This window comes from Elgaria multicarinata, chromosome 10 (genome assembly GCF_023053635.1).
Source record: "Elgaria multicarinata webbii isolate HBS135686 ecotype San Diego chromosome 10, rElgMul1.1.pri, whole genome shotgun sequence".
Classification (NCBI taxonomy): Eukaryota; Metazoa; Chordata; class Lepidosauria; order Squamata; family Anguidae; genus Elgaria; species Elgaria multicarinata.
The window spans coordinates 22,169,194-22,186,984 of NC_086180.1; the positions used below are offsets into that span (position 1 = coordinate 22,169,194).

The 17,791-nt window shown below is 44.5% G+C and overlaps 1 protein-coding gene across 1 annotated transcript in view; it reads left to right on the forward strand.

Moving 5' to 3' along the window:
* GRID2 (glutamate ionotropic receptor delta type subunit 2) overlaps positions 1-17,791 on the forward strand; it is a 1,050,481-nt gene that overhangs the window by 863,409 nt on the left and 169,281 nt on the right. The window contains exon 12 of the mRNA XM_063135400.1: positions 15,613-15,751. Within this exon, the coding sequence (XP_062991470.1) occupies positions 15,613-15,751 (139 nt within the window). The remainder of the gene's footprint in view (positions 1-15,612; positions 15,752-17,791) is intronic.

Sequence of the window (17,791 nt, forward strand, 5' to 3'; positions counted from 1 at the left end):
AGGGGGAAGTAGCTGCCAGTTCAAGACACTGACAGCCACAGCTCTGAGAAGAAGTAAAACGCTCACTTCGACTCAGAACAGGCATTGCTCCACCACTGAAAAGTGACCATTCACTTCAACTCATGATAGGCATTGCTCCACCGTTTTACTCTCTTTGGAAGGCTCTAATGGCCTTCCAGTGCAGGAGAGAGTGGGGGCACGTCCACGATGAGATGCCCTAGGGGAGCTTATCCCCTTGCACCACATCGAATCAGTTGTTCCCCAAGGTTAGGGTGGGGAGCAGTGCTGTGTTTCTATCTCTTATTCTTGGCTTAGTATATGATTTCAGGTTGTGTTTGTGCATTTGGTGGGGCTACTGTGTTAAAAAACACGGGGAAAAGCCCGTTCAGATGAAGAAAGAGAAGTTTCCCAGAATCCCAAGTTACCTGTTTTGCCTATGCCCTCCTCCAACTTTGGGATCATCATGACCGGGAGCTGACTCTGCCCCTCAGCCCTTTGAAAAAGGTATTTTTCCCGCCGATTTTTTAAAAACGTCTAGCCCGCGACCCGTACGATGCAGAAAGTTGAGAGTGGTCTCAAAATGACCCCCATCCACGACTCTCTGTGCACAATAATTTTCAGAACGATAGCTTAAACCCCCCCCCAGTTATCCCCGATTCTTTTCCTCAATGCAATCCTATGGGCGAAAAGCCGAAAACGCCGTTTGAGCCGCGCGGTTGACCCGATTTTCACAAAAATATAGCCCGCGACCCGTACGATGCAGAAAGTTGAGAGTGGTCTCAAAATGACCCCCATCCACGTCTCTCTGTGCACAAGAATTTCCAGAACGATAGCTTAAACCCCCCCCCCAGTTATCCCCGATTCTTTCCCTCAATGCAATCCTATGGGCGAAAAGCCGAAAACGCAGTTTGAGCCGCGCGGTTGACCCGATTTTCACAAAAATATAGCCCGCGACCCAGACAACGCAGAAAGTTGAGAGTGGTCTCAAAATGACCCCCATCCACGACTCTCTGTGCACAAGAATTTCCAGAATGATAGCTTCAAAAACAACGTAGTTATGCGCGATTATTTGCCGCAATGCAATCCTATGGCGAAATGTTTTCAAGATGGCGACCGGAGCGCTCCACCTGAACTCGGAGCTCCGAAAAATGGGCGCTTCTCTTCGCCTTGCTTCTAGGGGGTCCGCGGTCCGCTCCTACTCCGCCTCTGGGTAAGGCGGAGCAGGCCAATCCGCTACTGCTTCTACGCTCCTAATCGGAGCGGAGCACATCCCTATTTTATACCATCTAACATGATTAAGATTTTGGGGGCTCATCTACACCAAGCAGGATATTGCACTATGAAAGTGGAATATAAAAGGCAGGATCACACCAAGCAGCATATAGCAATAAGAAAGTGGTATATGGTATATGTGTCAATGCGCCCCAACAGTTGTCAGTGCACTTCAATACTGCTATAAAGCAGCAGTGTGGCTCCTGCCTTTTATATACCGCTTTCATAGCGGAATATCCTGCTTGGTGTAGTTGTGCCCATGGAAAACTCAAAAGCTCAACATTCTGTAACATTTTGTTTGTTGCTAATAAAGAGATCACCCAACTGTATATTTTGTAGAGATTTCTAAATGTATTTTATCTAAAAATAGGGATTTAAATGCATTTAGAACAGGAAACTATTACAAAACTTTGAGAAGTGTGAAATCTGTAGGATAACTGTTCTTCTGATCCTCATGTTAGTCCAGGAGGTGTGAATCATGGCATTTTCTATCAAAATGTGCAAGTAATTAATTCCTCAAGCACCCTTATTAGGAACTAAGCTCATATGAGAAAAGTACTAAATAGTTGTTATATTATGTGTATAAGATTGCAATAAGTCATATTTTGCTTCCTTGTCTTCTTCTCCCCCTTCCATTTTTTTCATGATGCTCACCCGTGATGAAGCACAATGTCAGCCCCTGAAGCTCATTATCTGTGGGGGGGGGGTTAAAAAAAAAGCACACAGATCAAGCTTTGGAGGGGGGTGCTTTTAAAAGAACTATAATGCTTGTCTACAGGTTCTGTAAATTTGTTGCAGGAGAGATTGTCCTACAGAAGTAATTGCTGTTCTCATTATTTTCCTGCAAATAACATGAATAGAAACAAAAGTTAGGCAGGTTGGTAAAAATTGTAATATTCTAGAGCGTAGGTGGAGAAAATAACGGTTAAAGGAATAATGCTAATAAAAAGCATATGTAAAATTTCCAAAGAATGTGTTTTTCCAAGTAATTGCCAGTTAGGTAAGTGGATTTAGGATATGAAACTGAATTGCTTCCAACTGCTTCGATAATGGAATTTCATGCGTCTTCTCGGGAAACAATCCGACCCTGAAAACCCTGATAAAACGTAGACTTGTACGGAAGAGTAATGAGTGCCTCACAGCTGTTTCGTACCAGAAACTGAAATTCAAGATGCCCAACTGCTTTGATCATACTATGGACCAGGTTTCCTATATTAGGATAGAGGTCAACTAGTAACATTATTTTCTTCATACCTGCTAAGCAAACACAGTCCTATAGCTTATTAGCGTTCCGGCTGTTTAACCATTCCCATTTGGGGCTTGTCGATACACCCTGTTTAGCCCGTGGTGGCTGTGAGTTGGCGCTGTGTTGTTTATATGACATGGCCGCCAAGTTGCAGCCACCATGGGCTTTTCCCCTGAAAGTGCGATTTTTAAAATATGCTGACTTACGCCAACTTTTTCCTTTGCTCCAACATCACCACCTTCTTTCCTCTGTCTATCGGTGGTGACCTCATTTGGAGTTGAGGCTGGGAGCATTATGGGGGTGGATCAAGGCCCAGGATGGACACAGGGAGCGTGGGAAAGCAGGGCAGAGGGCACGGGATGGGCTTGACGAGCCAAATGGTTGCTAGTGCTGTGTCTTTTTCGGACGGAAACCCTGTGCTCCTTCCTGCCAGCGAGATTTACCGTTCCCGCCCCACAGCTGTGATGCTGCAGGGTTTTGAAGGAACAAGTGGCCCAAGCGGCTGTGTACAGACACCTCCTTGGGTTGATTAAAACAAAATCAAGATCAAATGTATTTAAAAATGTGTATGTACAACCCTTCAATACCTGATCACAAGCCAATTCAAAATTCATGAAAGCAACAATTAAAACAAAATACAAAGCTACAACTAAACCAGCAAATGCCTGGGTAAACAGATGAGGTTTTTACAGGCACTGAAACGCCATCAAGGATAGTGCCTGTTGTACTGCAGAGGGGAGTGAATTCCAAAAGCAGGGCACCACCACAGAAAAGGCCCTCCCCCTGGTTGCTGTTAGATATACATGTGCAAGTGACAGAACAGTCAGGTGGCTCTGATACATCTCAATGAACAGGCAAGTTGATATGGAAGATGGTGCTCCCTCAGGCAACCTAGTCCCAAGTTATTTAAGCTTTATATGTCAATAGCATCACCTTGACATGAGCTATTTTTAAGAGTTGCTTGTATTTGGCCAGTGGCAAAATAGTGACTCAGGCAGGTGGACATAGAATTGAGGAACAAGGGACCTCTGTGTGCATTCTGTGTACTTCCATACACAAATCTACTTCTGTACCCCCACCTCCATGAGCTGTCTTAATTTCAGCAGCCTAATTGAGGAGGAAAATAAGGCATTTTTGTTGTGACTGTTAAATCATTGGAAGTCGTTAATGCTTGAAGGTCTGCTGAAAATCACCAACAGATCCACCAGTAGATCTCAGTCTACCTTCTGATGTTAAACATGTGCTCGCTGTCTGAATTATAACCCCTTCCCTCAGATCAGGTACTACTTGTGAACATTCTGATTGATTAAAATCTGAGACTGATGCTACATGGTGTAAAATTCTAGTTGAAATTTCCCATGGTGTTCCGGCTGCTTTGTTGTTCGTCATTGTTCTCTGCTTAAGCCTATCTAATACTCTTTGCTCTCATTTTTGTTTTCCTTAAAATTCATTTGAAAAATGAGAATGAATGAAATTACATTAGAAACCTATATTGCAACTTTGGGGGAAACAAGCATTATTATTTTCTAGTTGCTGTATCAACAACTTCGTTGTTTCCACATGGTAAGTTTACATATATATTAGTCTCCATGCACTAATACAACAGTTGGCAGAGGAAAGGGAATATATAAAGGGATGGTGCATTTGCTTCAAGAAAGCATTTGTTCAAGCAGGAAAGCATTACTTATAAGTTTAGATCATTAGAAGTTAGCAGTATAGTAATCCTCCAAACATATATAAAAGAATATATACTTCTTCAAAACAATTATTCAAACTATTGTTATAACGCTTAAAAAGCCCTGTGAAGGTGGTTTACAAATAACAGCCCCCAAACTATAAAATACAATTAACCAATACAATACAAAATAGAATTAAACAAATTCACTTAAATGCAAACCAAAACCAAAATATACCAGTAACAGTTAAAACTACAACTTCTAAATAGTACACCAGCACTATTGTTCAATTAAAAATTGTCAGAACCATCCTGGTCTTTTAAAAGTAGTAAAGGAGGGAGCCAGGCACATTTCCGGTGAAAGAGTTTCCATAAGGATAGGACCAACACAGAAAAGGCCCTTCCCCTTTTACCCCCCAACCAGATATTCCTTTGCATTGAGCCCTTGAACAGGGCCTGCACAGCTGATCTTATGGTTCTAGGTGGGTTCATACAGGCGGTCCTTCAAATAACACAGGCTAGAACTATACTAGTGCTTCTTAGCACTGATAACTGTTAGGGCACATTACACATTACACACACCACTTTTCTAGCATTGTTTCCTGCTTTTTATTCCATATCATCCAAAGTACTGCAACAGATGTTATTGTATGTGTGTGTTCTATGAGGTATAAATGAGCAAGAGGGATATAGTATCAGCAGGATGAGATTGTCTTAATATGACATGAGGTGTAGATCTGGACCTCTTCTCAAGCCATTTAGGGCTTTTAGAGATAATCACCGGTATTTTAAATTGGGCCTAGAAGTGTACGGGCAAATAATGCAGCTGGTACAGAATCAGTGTTACCTGCATCTACTTTCTGGACCAATGGAAGCTTTCAAACTGTCTTCAAAGGAAGCCCCACAGAGCGTGCATTGCAGAATGGCTGCAGTAGCACTTCACCTGTGGAACTCCTCCCAAAGGAGGGCAGCTGGTTTAGTTCCTTTAGGCAGGCAGCAAAAACTCTTTTGTTTTGTCAGGCCTTAGTATCTGGTCTGTTCTTAAAGAATATTCCCTTTACTTCTTGTTGTTGTTGTTGTTTGCTTTTATGTTGTTGTGATTTTATTGTTCATTGCCTTGAGAGACCTGGTGGGCAGGAAATCAATATATAATTGTGTTTCACGAGTGGATAATAATACATCTAGTCTTAATGTAAATGTCCACAATGAAGGTGCACTTCTCTACAGGAGGGCTGAGGATTTGTTGTTTGTTTCTTTGGGGGGTGGGGTGTTCTGTCCAGGGCTGCCTGCTAGCAGTGGGTAGGGAGAAATGTGGATGGGGCCACCCCTTCCCCCCATTCTCTCAGTGGAGGCTGGTGGCTCTGATGTCAAGGAGTGGTGAATGCTCTGGGTTTCAGTCGGAACCAGTCAGGATTTTAAAGCAAGTATCCAAGGTGCTTCATGCCTTGGACAGCCCCTTTGGAGTTCGGACTGGTTCGGACTGAAACCTGGAGCGGGTTCACCACCCCACTGACATTGGAGCCACCAGCTGCCACCTCCATCTCTTTCTCTCTCACTCTCTCTCTCTGGCCTAATCTACACCTGCAGGCCTTCCAGGATGGGAAGATCTCAGGATTTCTAGCTTCCAGGGTCATCCCCCAGGGTCCAAACACCAGCATGTCATCCCGGAAGTGAATAGGGACATTCCGGCATAGTGGGGTTTTTTTTGGTTTGTTTTAAAGAAGGAGACATTGTGCAATTGCATGGGTGCAATTTTACACCAAAAGCATTTAAAAAAACAAACACTCCTGGGATCTTGACACCGCAAACCACCAAGAGCCATCGCAAGGACAGCGAAGATGCTCCCTCCCTCCCTCACCCCTGGTGGACATGGACTCCCCCCGCAGAGCTCCATGCCCGTTTGGTGAGCCCTGCTACTCGTGGGGAGGAGGGTCGACTCTGGGAACAAGTGCCACATTGCCCATGGACCTTGGGGTTGTCCCAGGACCATGGGGAAAAACAGGAAAAATCCAGTTCCAGTTATCCCAGGACTACTGAGAGCTCATCCCTGGTTGACCCCGGGATCCCCTGTGCATCATTTGGATGCACAGGGACGATCTCGAGCCAACCCCGGGATAACTGGATGGTGTAGATTGGGGGCATGTCTACACCATGCCTTATTCTGGGGATTGCCCCGGGATCATCCCTGTGTGTCCACATGATGCACAGGGGATCCTGGGGACAGGGAGGGAAGATCCCTCCATTTTCCTGAGATAACCAGGACGGCTTTCAGCCTGATTTTTCCCACAGGATTGTCCTGAGACTGCGGGAGGTATAGGCGGCCATCCCAGTTTCATCCTGGCTCCTCGTGAGTAAACACAAGGAGCCAGGAACCGAGCACAGGGCACAGAGCTCTTCAGGCACTGTGTGCCCATCAGGGGTGGAGTAGGGGAATGAGATCGGTTTCTTTGTTTTTTACCTTTTACTTTTTGCTGGAGCACGAGTGCGTTCCAGCTCTTCATGTCTGTAAAAAAAAAAAAACAGCCACTGCATCGGGCACGATGCCCAGGATGTTGCATGGCCCATGTGTACTGAGGGGGAGGATCTCGCAATTAGCATATTGTGAGATCCTCCCCCTCCCCTCCCCTGGTTTAGACATGCCCTAGGCCTCTCTCTCTCTCTCTCTCTCCCTCCCTCTTCTCTCTCTCCCTCTTCTCTCTCCCTCCCTATCCAGGTAAGGAACAGAATGCTTTTGCCATAGGTCTGAGCATTCTGATACTTGCAGAATGCTTTTGAAATTAAGCCAAGGCCTGAAGGCCTTATAACATGTCATGGATTAAAAGAGGGACATGCTTGCAATACCCCAGTTCTCAAACCAAGGGTGACTGATGCACACACACACACACACACACATACACACACACACATACACACACACAAACTCTGCACTATTACACATTGCTGGAGGCTTTTCCTTGCCTGTTGCCTGTTGTATTTATCCTAGCCCATCCTCTGCTGTCTTAGAAATCAAGAGGGTATTTGGACTTTCGGTGAAAGAAAAAGAATGTAAGCATCCTATCATACATTATCAATAGTTCCAAATATTGATCAGCAACCGCAACACCTGAAATGGGAGGCTGTGCTTTAGTGTTCATGTGCATACTTTTATCCACATATGCACTAGAGAAAAGACGGTTCGGGGATTTAAGTTCTGGAAACCCTTGGGAAACCCATGTCAAACTCTAGCAACTCACAGGAAAATAAATTTTAAAGGCATCCCTGGTAAACAGGAGCCAGATCTACACCAAGCAGGATATAATATTTTGAAAATGGTTTGAAAACAGTATATAGAATGTGTCCTGAGCCCAAACAGTTGTCAATACTATTATAAACTGTTATAAAGCAGTAGTGTAGATCCCGCCAGGGATAATGGGAGCCTAAACAGCCCTTGTTCACAGGCTTTGGAATGTATATCAGATGGAAAAGGAGAGGAGAAGGAGTTGGAGAAAAAGGCACGGCATCACCGTGGCAGTTCAGGAAAGTTCATCTTCCGTTGGAGCCGCTGGCAGCAATTTCCCCATGATGCTCCTTTACAGCGTCTCCTTTCCTTTAACGAAAAGGAGATTTTTGTGAAGAGCTGTGGCATATTTTGACAATGACATGTTGAACTGCTCTGAAAGTAAAGAGATGGGAGAAAGCAGGCCCAGCATGTGAAAATGTGTGCTCTTCCATGCTGTGGCCAATCTACAGTAATCATCAACTATTAATAAGACACAGCTCTGTTGATTAACAGCAGGCTCTCCTGGCTAACAGCTGCATTCTTTAGAAAGGTTTTTTGCTGAACCCACACTTTTTCAGACATTTAAAGCTTCATTAAAAGCTGGACGTCTGAAAGAACGAACGAAAGAGCTAACTGTAATATGTCCTCAGCACTTTTGTAGGCAGAAAAATGGCATTCAGGTAGCCTAATATATTTAAAGTTATTTAATTGCATTAATATTTTAGAAGAACTTTATACAATTTAAACAAGAAGGGGCTAAGCACTTGTCCAATTTTTCAGTGTCTTCATCCAGAAAACTTGAGGCTAGGCTCAAACTGGCTTTTTGGTGAGCAATAGGACAGAACGCTGCCTCCATATTTTTTGTTACGCGGATCATCAGACTAGTGTTTTATCACACACTCGTTAGTGGCCTCTCATGGCTTTTCACGGGTCCTTTTGATGATGATGTCCGCCTCCCGCATATCTCCTGCTCCTTCTGGTCTTTTTTTTTTTCCCGTCAAAAAATAAGGCCTGGTAAATCCAATTTTTGTTTTTAAATGAAACTTGACGACATTTCCTGCTGTGTGCAGGAGAAGCAGCGCGATCAAAAACGCCCAGTGAATGGGCAATGTGGTCTTTGCTGCTTCCTCTTCCTTCACCGTGTGAAGGAAGAGGAAGCTGCTCGTCCGTACTGTAGGACAGCAGCAGAAGGCCAAAGTGATATAGGAAACATGATCTTCCAAGCTAAAAGTCTGGGGGCTTCCATTAAAAAAAAAAAAAGCTGAAATTGAGGGGGGGAGCTCAAACAACTCTGAAGGGCCTTCATGTGGCACCCAACTCCATTGTAGCCTCCTATTGTAGCATTTCCTCAAAAAATCTGGGGGGGTTTGTTAGAAAATGGGATTCTGGAGGGCTTCCTTACCTAGTACTGCCTGTTATTTTTATTAATGTCTTGGTTATTTAAGAAATGGATTCACCATCTTCCAAAATGTGCTATTTTTCCCAAGGCAACATGAAAAGTGGCAATCTATGGGCCAAACTGTGCTCAGCAAAGCCAGTTCTTGGTGGACACACCATGGTGTGTGCCAGGGATCATGGCAGGTTGGTGGGAGGCATCTGGCCCCCACCCCATTCTGGTTGTCTTCCCCTGGTGTATAAGGATTGCAGCATTATTGTTTTCATATGTACACCGTCCTGGGAATCTAGGCTGCCTAGAAACGTACAAATGAAATAAATATGACAGCTCCTGCTGTTTTTCTGAGGGAATAAAAGGGCTGCAGCCCCTCTCGTTCTTGGAATGTACTGTTCACTTCATTTCCGCTGTGTGTGGATAGCTCTGTGACATCATGCCTTAGGGTATTAGCAAACTGAAAATCATGATGGCTCCGCACAGCTTGCATGGGAGAGGACCGACACGGCAAGATCCGATCCGCCACCCCAATCTCTCCTTGAATGGGTTCCTCACTTGAGAGATTTGTCTGTGAATGAAAGGCATGAGGTTGACTTTCAGTTGTGCCAATTCCTCCTGCCAATTCACCTCAATTAAAAACAGTGGGAAACAGCATTTGGTTTTATTCATGAGCTTGAAAAATGAGGATGTGAATGTTCTTGAGAAATTGCAGGTTTCCCCTTCACCACCCCGCCTATTTCAATTTAATTCACAGCAAACTACAGAGATTGACACAGGGAGGTTAAAGGGACAATCAGCCCTATTGGGCTCATTTAGTGTGTGCCTGTCTAAAAAAATTCCGTTTGATTGTAATTTGGTTTTTGATTGAAAGATTCCAAAAAGCGCTACTAAGACTCTCCCCCCACCACAACCCTGTAAAATGCAAATATCCCATTATTATTTTTTCATTTTCAGCAGTGACATAAGGTTTCCAGAAGTTAAACTTTAAACATTTCATCTTCCCAAAGTCTTAATATTGAATTAGCATCACCAGATCGAATCAGAAGATTCTAATTTCTGATAATGATACTGTTTCAGAAAGAGGTGGAAATATGTTCCTGACTACGTGAGAAACTAACGTTGATCTTATCTTATTTAATAGAGGGTTTTGTTTTTTTAAGACAAAAGATCCACGTACCACGAACACCATTTATAATTAACTCAGATGGTGCAACATTCTCATTCTGAGTAGAATAAGCATCTCGGTTCTCTTTGAACTTTCCCAACAGGCAGTGCCATCTAGTTCTTTGTATGCTCTTACCTGAGCTATCCAAGAGTTTGATAACTGTTGTGATTAATACATGCAGAATAATAGCAGAACTAAAAATGTCCTTGATATGGGTGTATAACCCAGTGATTTTGTTTCTTTTTTTAAAAAAAAAATGTCCCTGGAGTATATAGGACCAGCCTTTGATGTGTAAGCAATGCTTCCAATTCCAGACCTTTAGGATATTCATTGGTAAGGGAAAGCACTTTGTTCATGGTCAGAGATATACCTGTTTTTAATATAACTCCAAGGTTGAGTCCTACCTAGAGCTGGCCTTAGGGGTGGGCAAACTGGGCAGTCGTCTGGGATGCCAAGCTGAAGGAGGTGCTAAGCTGAGCTGAAGGGTGCGTCAAGCTGGGCTCACTGGTTTTGTTTTCTGACTGCAGTGAGTTAAGAGTGGCAAAAAGCAAGTGTCTGTAAACTTTCTTTCAAGGTTCTGCAGGTTGTTTGGGTACTAACTGCAAAAATGACATTCCTTCAATTAGTTTTAAAGTATGTTTCTTTCTCAGTTTCCACTTTGATGTCATTTGCATTCAGTAAAAATCAGTGGGACACAGCTTTACTTTGAGGCAATGTTACCAAGCACTTCAAATACTGTAAACATTATATGTAACTAATAATAAAATAAAGCCAGAAGCTATCATGGGTCAGCTGGATATCTTTTTTTTTATTTATAAATTTTCTGGACATTTTAAAACATCAAAATAATGGATATTCTAAAATAAAGAATGCTCACCAGAAGATGGGAAATGCTACAAAACCAAGAATACTATAAGTAAAGCCTGTGATAGTTCTGCTGTATTGCACAGTATGCTGCCACTGCTCAGAATGTGGCTTTTTGAACTTTGGCTTGTGCAAATTGTAGCACACTGGCTGAGAGATCAAGGTTTTGAGCAATGTCATTCTTGATGGACATCACACCTGTACAAGGCCCCATAAATACTCTGGATTCCCTGCAAAACTGACTAAGGGCAGCACCAGAGGTGACTCTTGCTCGGGGCACTAGTTATCCTAGGGTCAGCCCTGGTCCTAACTTTTAAAAGTAGGCCTAGGATTCACTCAGATGGCCAGTCTTTAAGCTGTCCAGAGCCAAAAGAGCAGGCCTTGGCAATGGGATGTAGCTATTTGGGGCTGTGCTCCCTTCTCTTCCACCACTTTCCCTGGACTTCTAGGGGCTGCCTAGATTGTCAGAAAGCCCCGCCGTGGGTGCCCGGTGCTGCTGCGTTGGTTATACAATGCAACAGCCACCTCACATCCTTTGCAGGGCTTTCCTGTGAAGATGTGATGTAAAAATGTCAGGGACTTACCCCAACTTTTTTTTTCCCGAAGCAAGGTGAGTAGTATGGCACATCCGCCACCTATCCTTCCTCCAGAGTCATGGCAGAGGCACTCCCAGGGGCATGGCGACCCGTGTTGGTCACCATCCACCCAGGCAGTGGGCATGCCACTGGCCACCAGAAAGCCCGTGCCCTTCCTTTGCTTTGGGATTAGCCACTGAAGAGAAAGTTCAGGGTTCTGTTTAAGGCAGAGGCAATGCAGCCCCCATATAGGTAGCCCCCTAGCTTAGTTCGTAACACAACAGAATATGGACAGTAAGTGGAAAGATACAACACAGAGTTCAGGCACTCATACATTACAACCTTCTCTCAGTATGATGGGAACGTTTGGCAATGCAGAGAACTGGAGTTTGCTTAGGCAAACTCTTTCCTATCGTAGGACTACAAGCAGTTGGGGAAAGCAATTTGAGGTGGAAAAGCAGTGGAGAAGAAAGACCCTTTGCTTCCCCCCCCCATACAGACAGTCATCTCCCATTGGAGATTGCAGCTTACTTTACGCACAAGAGAAAACGTTGGTGGAAAACTATATATGATTAATAATGTTGTGTAGCTTGACCTTTTATTTTCGGAGACCTCTCGCCCTACCTTCTATTTTCCATCCGTTTTTCTTTAGCATTGGACTAAAGGGGTAGCGGGAGTAGAATAAAATTTAGAAGGCTATATTGAACTTCAAAATAAATAAAAGAGAAGGAAACTCTTAAGTGTTTTCGATTATAAGAATTGTGCAGACCTTAAAGACAATATTTGCTTTCTTCTATACTTAAAGCCAGTTAAGTGAATATTGAATTCAAACAAAACTCAGGAGAAACAGAGTGGAGGGAAATTGACAAATGTTTGGTGGGTTGTTGTTTTTTACAGTATTATTCATCTTTTTGATCAGAGAGCTAAGATCCATGTCTATTAAAGAGTGATTTATTTAGTTAGTTTTAAACCTGTCTTAATATTAAATTCCTTGTATGCAGTGACCCATCTTTCCAAGGATAAAAGAAATTAGGCGAGTTAATAAACATTCCAGGCAACGGAGGAAGTAGGTTAATCTAATGTTATTTCTTTGCTACAATGACATACCCTCCTATTGGCATTTCTAACTTAAGAGGAATGCTATGTCCTCAAAACCACGGCTATGTGGGTGAGTTTTCTTTCCTCTCTATTTTGTCAACCAAATTCCTCACAACGTTTGGGTACTGAATGAACAAATTCTTTGTGAGAGGAGGAAAAAACAAAAACCCATTCCAACTTTTTTTAATCAACAGGCAAACAATTTTGTGATGGTCTTCAGGAGACTGGTAAAAATGTTGTTGGTTTTTAATTTCTTAAGGGGGTGATTTGGATGCTGCTTTTATTCTTGCTCTGCGGTGTTATTGCTATGTTAAATGGCTGGTTAATGGTTAGAATTTTATTTTCCTTTCTTTTATTGATGATCCTATGAGCCACTTTGTGGGTGGGGTGGAAGAGAATCGTCGAATCCAAAAGGCAGGATAAAACTTTATTTCTCTGTGGGATGCGTATATATTTACATGCTTTGTGTGTTTGCCTAGTCAACATATACATTACTAAACCATGCAATAGCTCAGTAAACATGTGACGGGCTTGCAGTGTTAAAAAGTGGGGCACGTTGGAAAATGAGCACTCTGCTTCTCACATCAGTCCGTTGGTTTCTGTCCACCACTCTGCCGCAAAGATCATCTTCTTGGCTCGCCGCTCTGACCATGTTACTCCGCTTCTGGAATCTCTTCATTGGCTTCCAATTCACTTCAGAATCCAATATAAACTTCTCCTGTTGACCTTCAAAGCTTTTCACGGTCTAGCTCCTTCCTATCTCTCCTCTCTCATCTCACACTATTGCCCCGCTCGTGCTCTTCGCTCCTCTGATGCCATGTTTCTCGCCTGCCCAAGGGTCTCTACTTCCCTTGCTCGGCTCCGTCCATTTTCTTCTGCTGCCCCTTATGCCTGGAACGCTCTTCCAGAACATTTGAGAACTACAAGTTCAATCGCAGCTTTTAAAGCTCAACTAAAAACTTTTCTTTTTCCTAAAGCTTTTAAAACTTGATGTTGTGCGGACTTTACACTGTTAGTTTTACCCTACCCTGTGCCTGTTTGCATTCTCTTCCCCTCCTTATTGTTTTACTATGATTTTATTAGATTGTAAGCCTATGCGGCAGGGCCTTGCTATTTACTCTTTTACTCTGTACAGCACCATGTACATTGATGGTACTATATAAATAAATAAATAAATAATAATAATAATAATAATAATAATAATAAAATAACCCTCACAAGTAACATGTCTTATGGGAAGGGATGGGGGAACCAGAAAGGCTTCAGTTCATCAAGGTTCTCCCAGTTCTACTTTGAAGCTTGGTCTACATCGTTGACCAAGCTCCACTGTTTCTGATTGTAAGCCTTTCCCCCCACCTTTCCTATTCAAATGGGAAATCCTCACCAAAATGCATGTTTGGATGCACATTTTTTATGTGTGCTCCCAAATCCTTACCCCCCCCCCCAATTGATAAAATGTGAAAATGCAAATTTTCCCCAAAGGTTGATTTTTAAAGTGCACCTTCTTCTAAAGTATGCATTTTGTGAACGGGCATTGTGAACTCAAGAATGTGCAAGCTTTGCCTGCAAAATCCAGTCATGTTCGCAGATGTGAATAGGTGAAGTTCTGGTCTTTAAGAAACAGAAACAAAATTCTCAGACATCCCTAGTTATGGGCCACCATCCAGACAGATTCAGCATTCATCTATGGTGGTATGACTTCTGCCTAGAAAGAGAGCTAGACCAACCTATTGCTTTCATTTGTGTTCTTAGGAGAGGAGCTGCCACAGTTTGTACTGGCGCAAGGGGCTGGAACAACTCCCCAATGAGAGAAGGTTACAACAGCTGGGATTGTTTATCTTGGGGGGAAAGGGTGGTAAGGGGAGTCATGAGAGGGGTGTACAAAATTATGCATCATGTGGAGAAAGTGGATAAGGAGACATTTCCCCCTTCTTTCATAATACTAGAACCGGGGACATCCCATGAAGCTGATTGGTTGGAAGATTCGGGACAGATAAAAGGAAGTAGTTTTTCACACAGTGCATAGTTAAACTATGGAATTCACTACCACAAAGTGTAGCAATGGCCATCAACTTGGATGGCTTTAAAAGGGGGTTAGAAAAAATCCTGAAGGACAAGTGTATCAATGGCTACTTGTCCTGATGGCTATGTGCTACCTCCAGTGTCTGTGGCAGTATGCTTTTGTGCACCAGTTGCTGGAGAACATGGGCAGGAGGGTGCTGTTGTACCCATGTCCTGCTTGCGGGTTTCCCGTGGACAGCTGGTTGGTCACTGTGTGAACAGAATGCTGGACTAGATGGCCCCTTGGTCTGATCCAATCCAGCATGGCTCTTCTTTTGTTCTTATGTTGCTGTTGTTATATTTATTTATATCTCACCTTTTTCCCATTACTGGGGCCTTCTTTTCAAAGCTCCTTCCACAAATGGAGGCTGTAGCCAGTGGTGGCTGCCCCTGACAATTGCTGAAGGGTGCAGTGGCGTAGTTGAACCAGGACTCCCAGGATCGAAGCATCAGGGCTTTTTCATTAGCAGGGATGTTGATGTTATCTGCCACCTTGCTCAGGCTTTCCTGTTCCTTCTGAGCTTAGCTGCAATTCTCATAGCAGTTGGGATGAAATGGATTTTCCCAGAAACAATATAATGTCGTGAACTACCCCTGTTGCAATGCAAAATATTTGGGGGGTGGCTTGGTTTTGAATGAGCAATTCGGAGCCTTAGCTTTACAAAAGACCTGCTCCTGATGGAGATAAGAATGGCTAGAACTGGTTTGTTGATAGGGATCCATGCAGCTGCCTGCTTTTTTGGACTCCCTGTGGAGATCTGTCAAAATGTACCACTACACCACTGCCCAATTGGGTAATCTTGATATTGTGGGAGATCCTGAAGCTCCCAAAGCTAAGCAGGATTTAAATTCCAGTCTCACAGGTTAAAGGCTGGCATGCTATCCACTACGGTTGTGGCAATCCCTACTGGTATCAGGCAAGCTGCTTTATGTGGAATCAGGAAGCTGATAAGGAAGTTGCCTTCTGTAATTAGATTTCTTCTCACTTTTTCTTCCCTGCTCAATAGGAGGAGAGGTTCCCTATACAACGTTGGCAACACGGATGATGATGGGCGCCTGGTGGCTCTTCGCCTTGATTGTCATCTCATCCTATACGGCAAATCTAGCAGCTTTTCTCACCATCACTCGTATTGAGAACTCCATCCAGTAAGTTGGCACAAACACCGCAAGGGAGAGGGGAGGAGTTATGTGTTCCCTAGAGCCACAATTATCCATAATGTAGCGAGGGCACTTGGACATCTGCTCCACCAATTTTCCTACTGCCACTGCCCTGCTCTGCCCATTGAGCCAAGGAGCTCCTGGTTGCCTGGTGGGTGGCTCTTTGCCTCCCCCCTCACCAGAAGAAGTGAGTAGAAGGACCTCTGAAAGTGGTAGGAAGTGGGCCACCTTACAAACCACCAAACACTAAGTCAGAATGACGACCCATCTAGCCCAGTTCTACCCCTGCATTAAGAACTATATTCCTCTTGAGGTAGGTAACAAAAGGCCCATGGGCTACATGTGGCCCCCATGGCCATTTTTCACACACACACACACACACACACACACACACCAGTGCTGCATTCCCTGCAGCAGCAAAAATCACAGCGATTTTGCAAAGAAATAAGGCGCACGGCGGAGCACACTCCTTATTGGCAAGCAAAATGGTACTCCTTGAAGCTTCTTGGGAGCAGGGGTGGTGTTGAAGCCACTGGTGAGTTCCAACTGGGGTGGGGTGGTAGTGGAGGGGAATACAGATCCTAGTGGTGGCCTACCCACTGCCTTAAGTGAAAATGCCAGGACTTCCCTTTGTGCAAAGCATGTGTGTTACTATTATGGCCCTTCTTCACAGACCTTGATAAATCTGTTACCAAAATAGGATATAACAACATAATAACATAAGAAGAGCCATGCTGGATCAGACCAAAACTCCAGCTAGTCCAGCATTCTGTTCAAACAATGGTCAACCAGCTGTTAACCAGGGACCCACAACCAGGACACAGTTCAAAAGCACCCTCCCACCTATGTTCCCCAGCAACTGGTGTAAATAGGCATACTGTCTTCCTGTTTCTCTGGTTAGCAAATAACAGAGTTAAACCATAGATAATAATTGTCTTCCCTTTGGTATAACCTGTTCATAAAGCTACATAGACAAAACCGTTCCATTTACTTTTGCCCTTACTCAGATGAACCCGAGAATGTCCGTAGGGCTTCCACCTGCCCAAACAAGGCTATTTACAGTAGGGGTGTGCACGGACCCCCCACTCAGCTTCACTTTAAGATCTGCCATTTTCGGATCGGCCCGCTCCGCCCCGCCCCCACTCCGCCTGTGCCCACTCCGCTCCGCTCGGAGCTCCGGATCCGGATCGGAGCTCCAGTCCCCCCCCCATAGGGGGGTTACCGGGCCCTGCCGCCATCGCCGCCCATGCGGCGACGGCGGCAGAGCCCGGTAAGGGACCAAGGGGGAGGGGGGCCTTACCTGCCTCCGTCCGCGGTCCGTCACCGTCTTCAATTGAGCCCGCGGTTCCACCAGGAAGTCTGGGCCGCAAATGCGGCCCAGACTTCCTGCTGGAACCAAGGGCTCAATTGGAGACGCTGACGGACCGTGGACGGAGGCAGGTAAGGGAGAGGAGGGCAGGGGGGCGTTACCGGGCCCTGCTGCTGTCGCCGCATGGGCGACAGCAACAGCGGCAGGGCCCGGTAAACCCCACTTACCTTTCCGGCGGAGCTCCGGATCGAGGCGAAGGATCCGCCTTCACCTCGATCCTCTTCGCCACGCTCCACTGGCCCTCCAATCCTCTTCGCCTCCGCCTTAAGGGCAGGCGAAGCCCCCCGCTCCGCTACTGCTTCTCCGGTCCGATTAGAAGTGGAGCACATCCCTAATTTACAGTGCTTCTCTTGGAGAGGGCTTTTGAAACTGAATGCCAATAAATACTTGGATTTAGAGAAAGAGAGAATGCTGTTCTTTTCCCAACCCACCATGATCTATATATATATATATCTCACCCAGCTAGCACTATTATTACTTTCTGACATGGCTGTCATTGCAGGGCGTCACTATACATGTCTCCCTGTGCCCTGTCTCCCCGGCTTACTTGGAATGGATACTTGTAACTGCAGACAGAGGGAGGGAGAACACGACTGCCCGGGCAAGGCTTTATCTGAATTAGAGTCATAAATGAGTGTGCTTCAGAATAAGCAATGAGA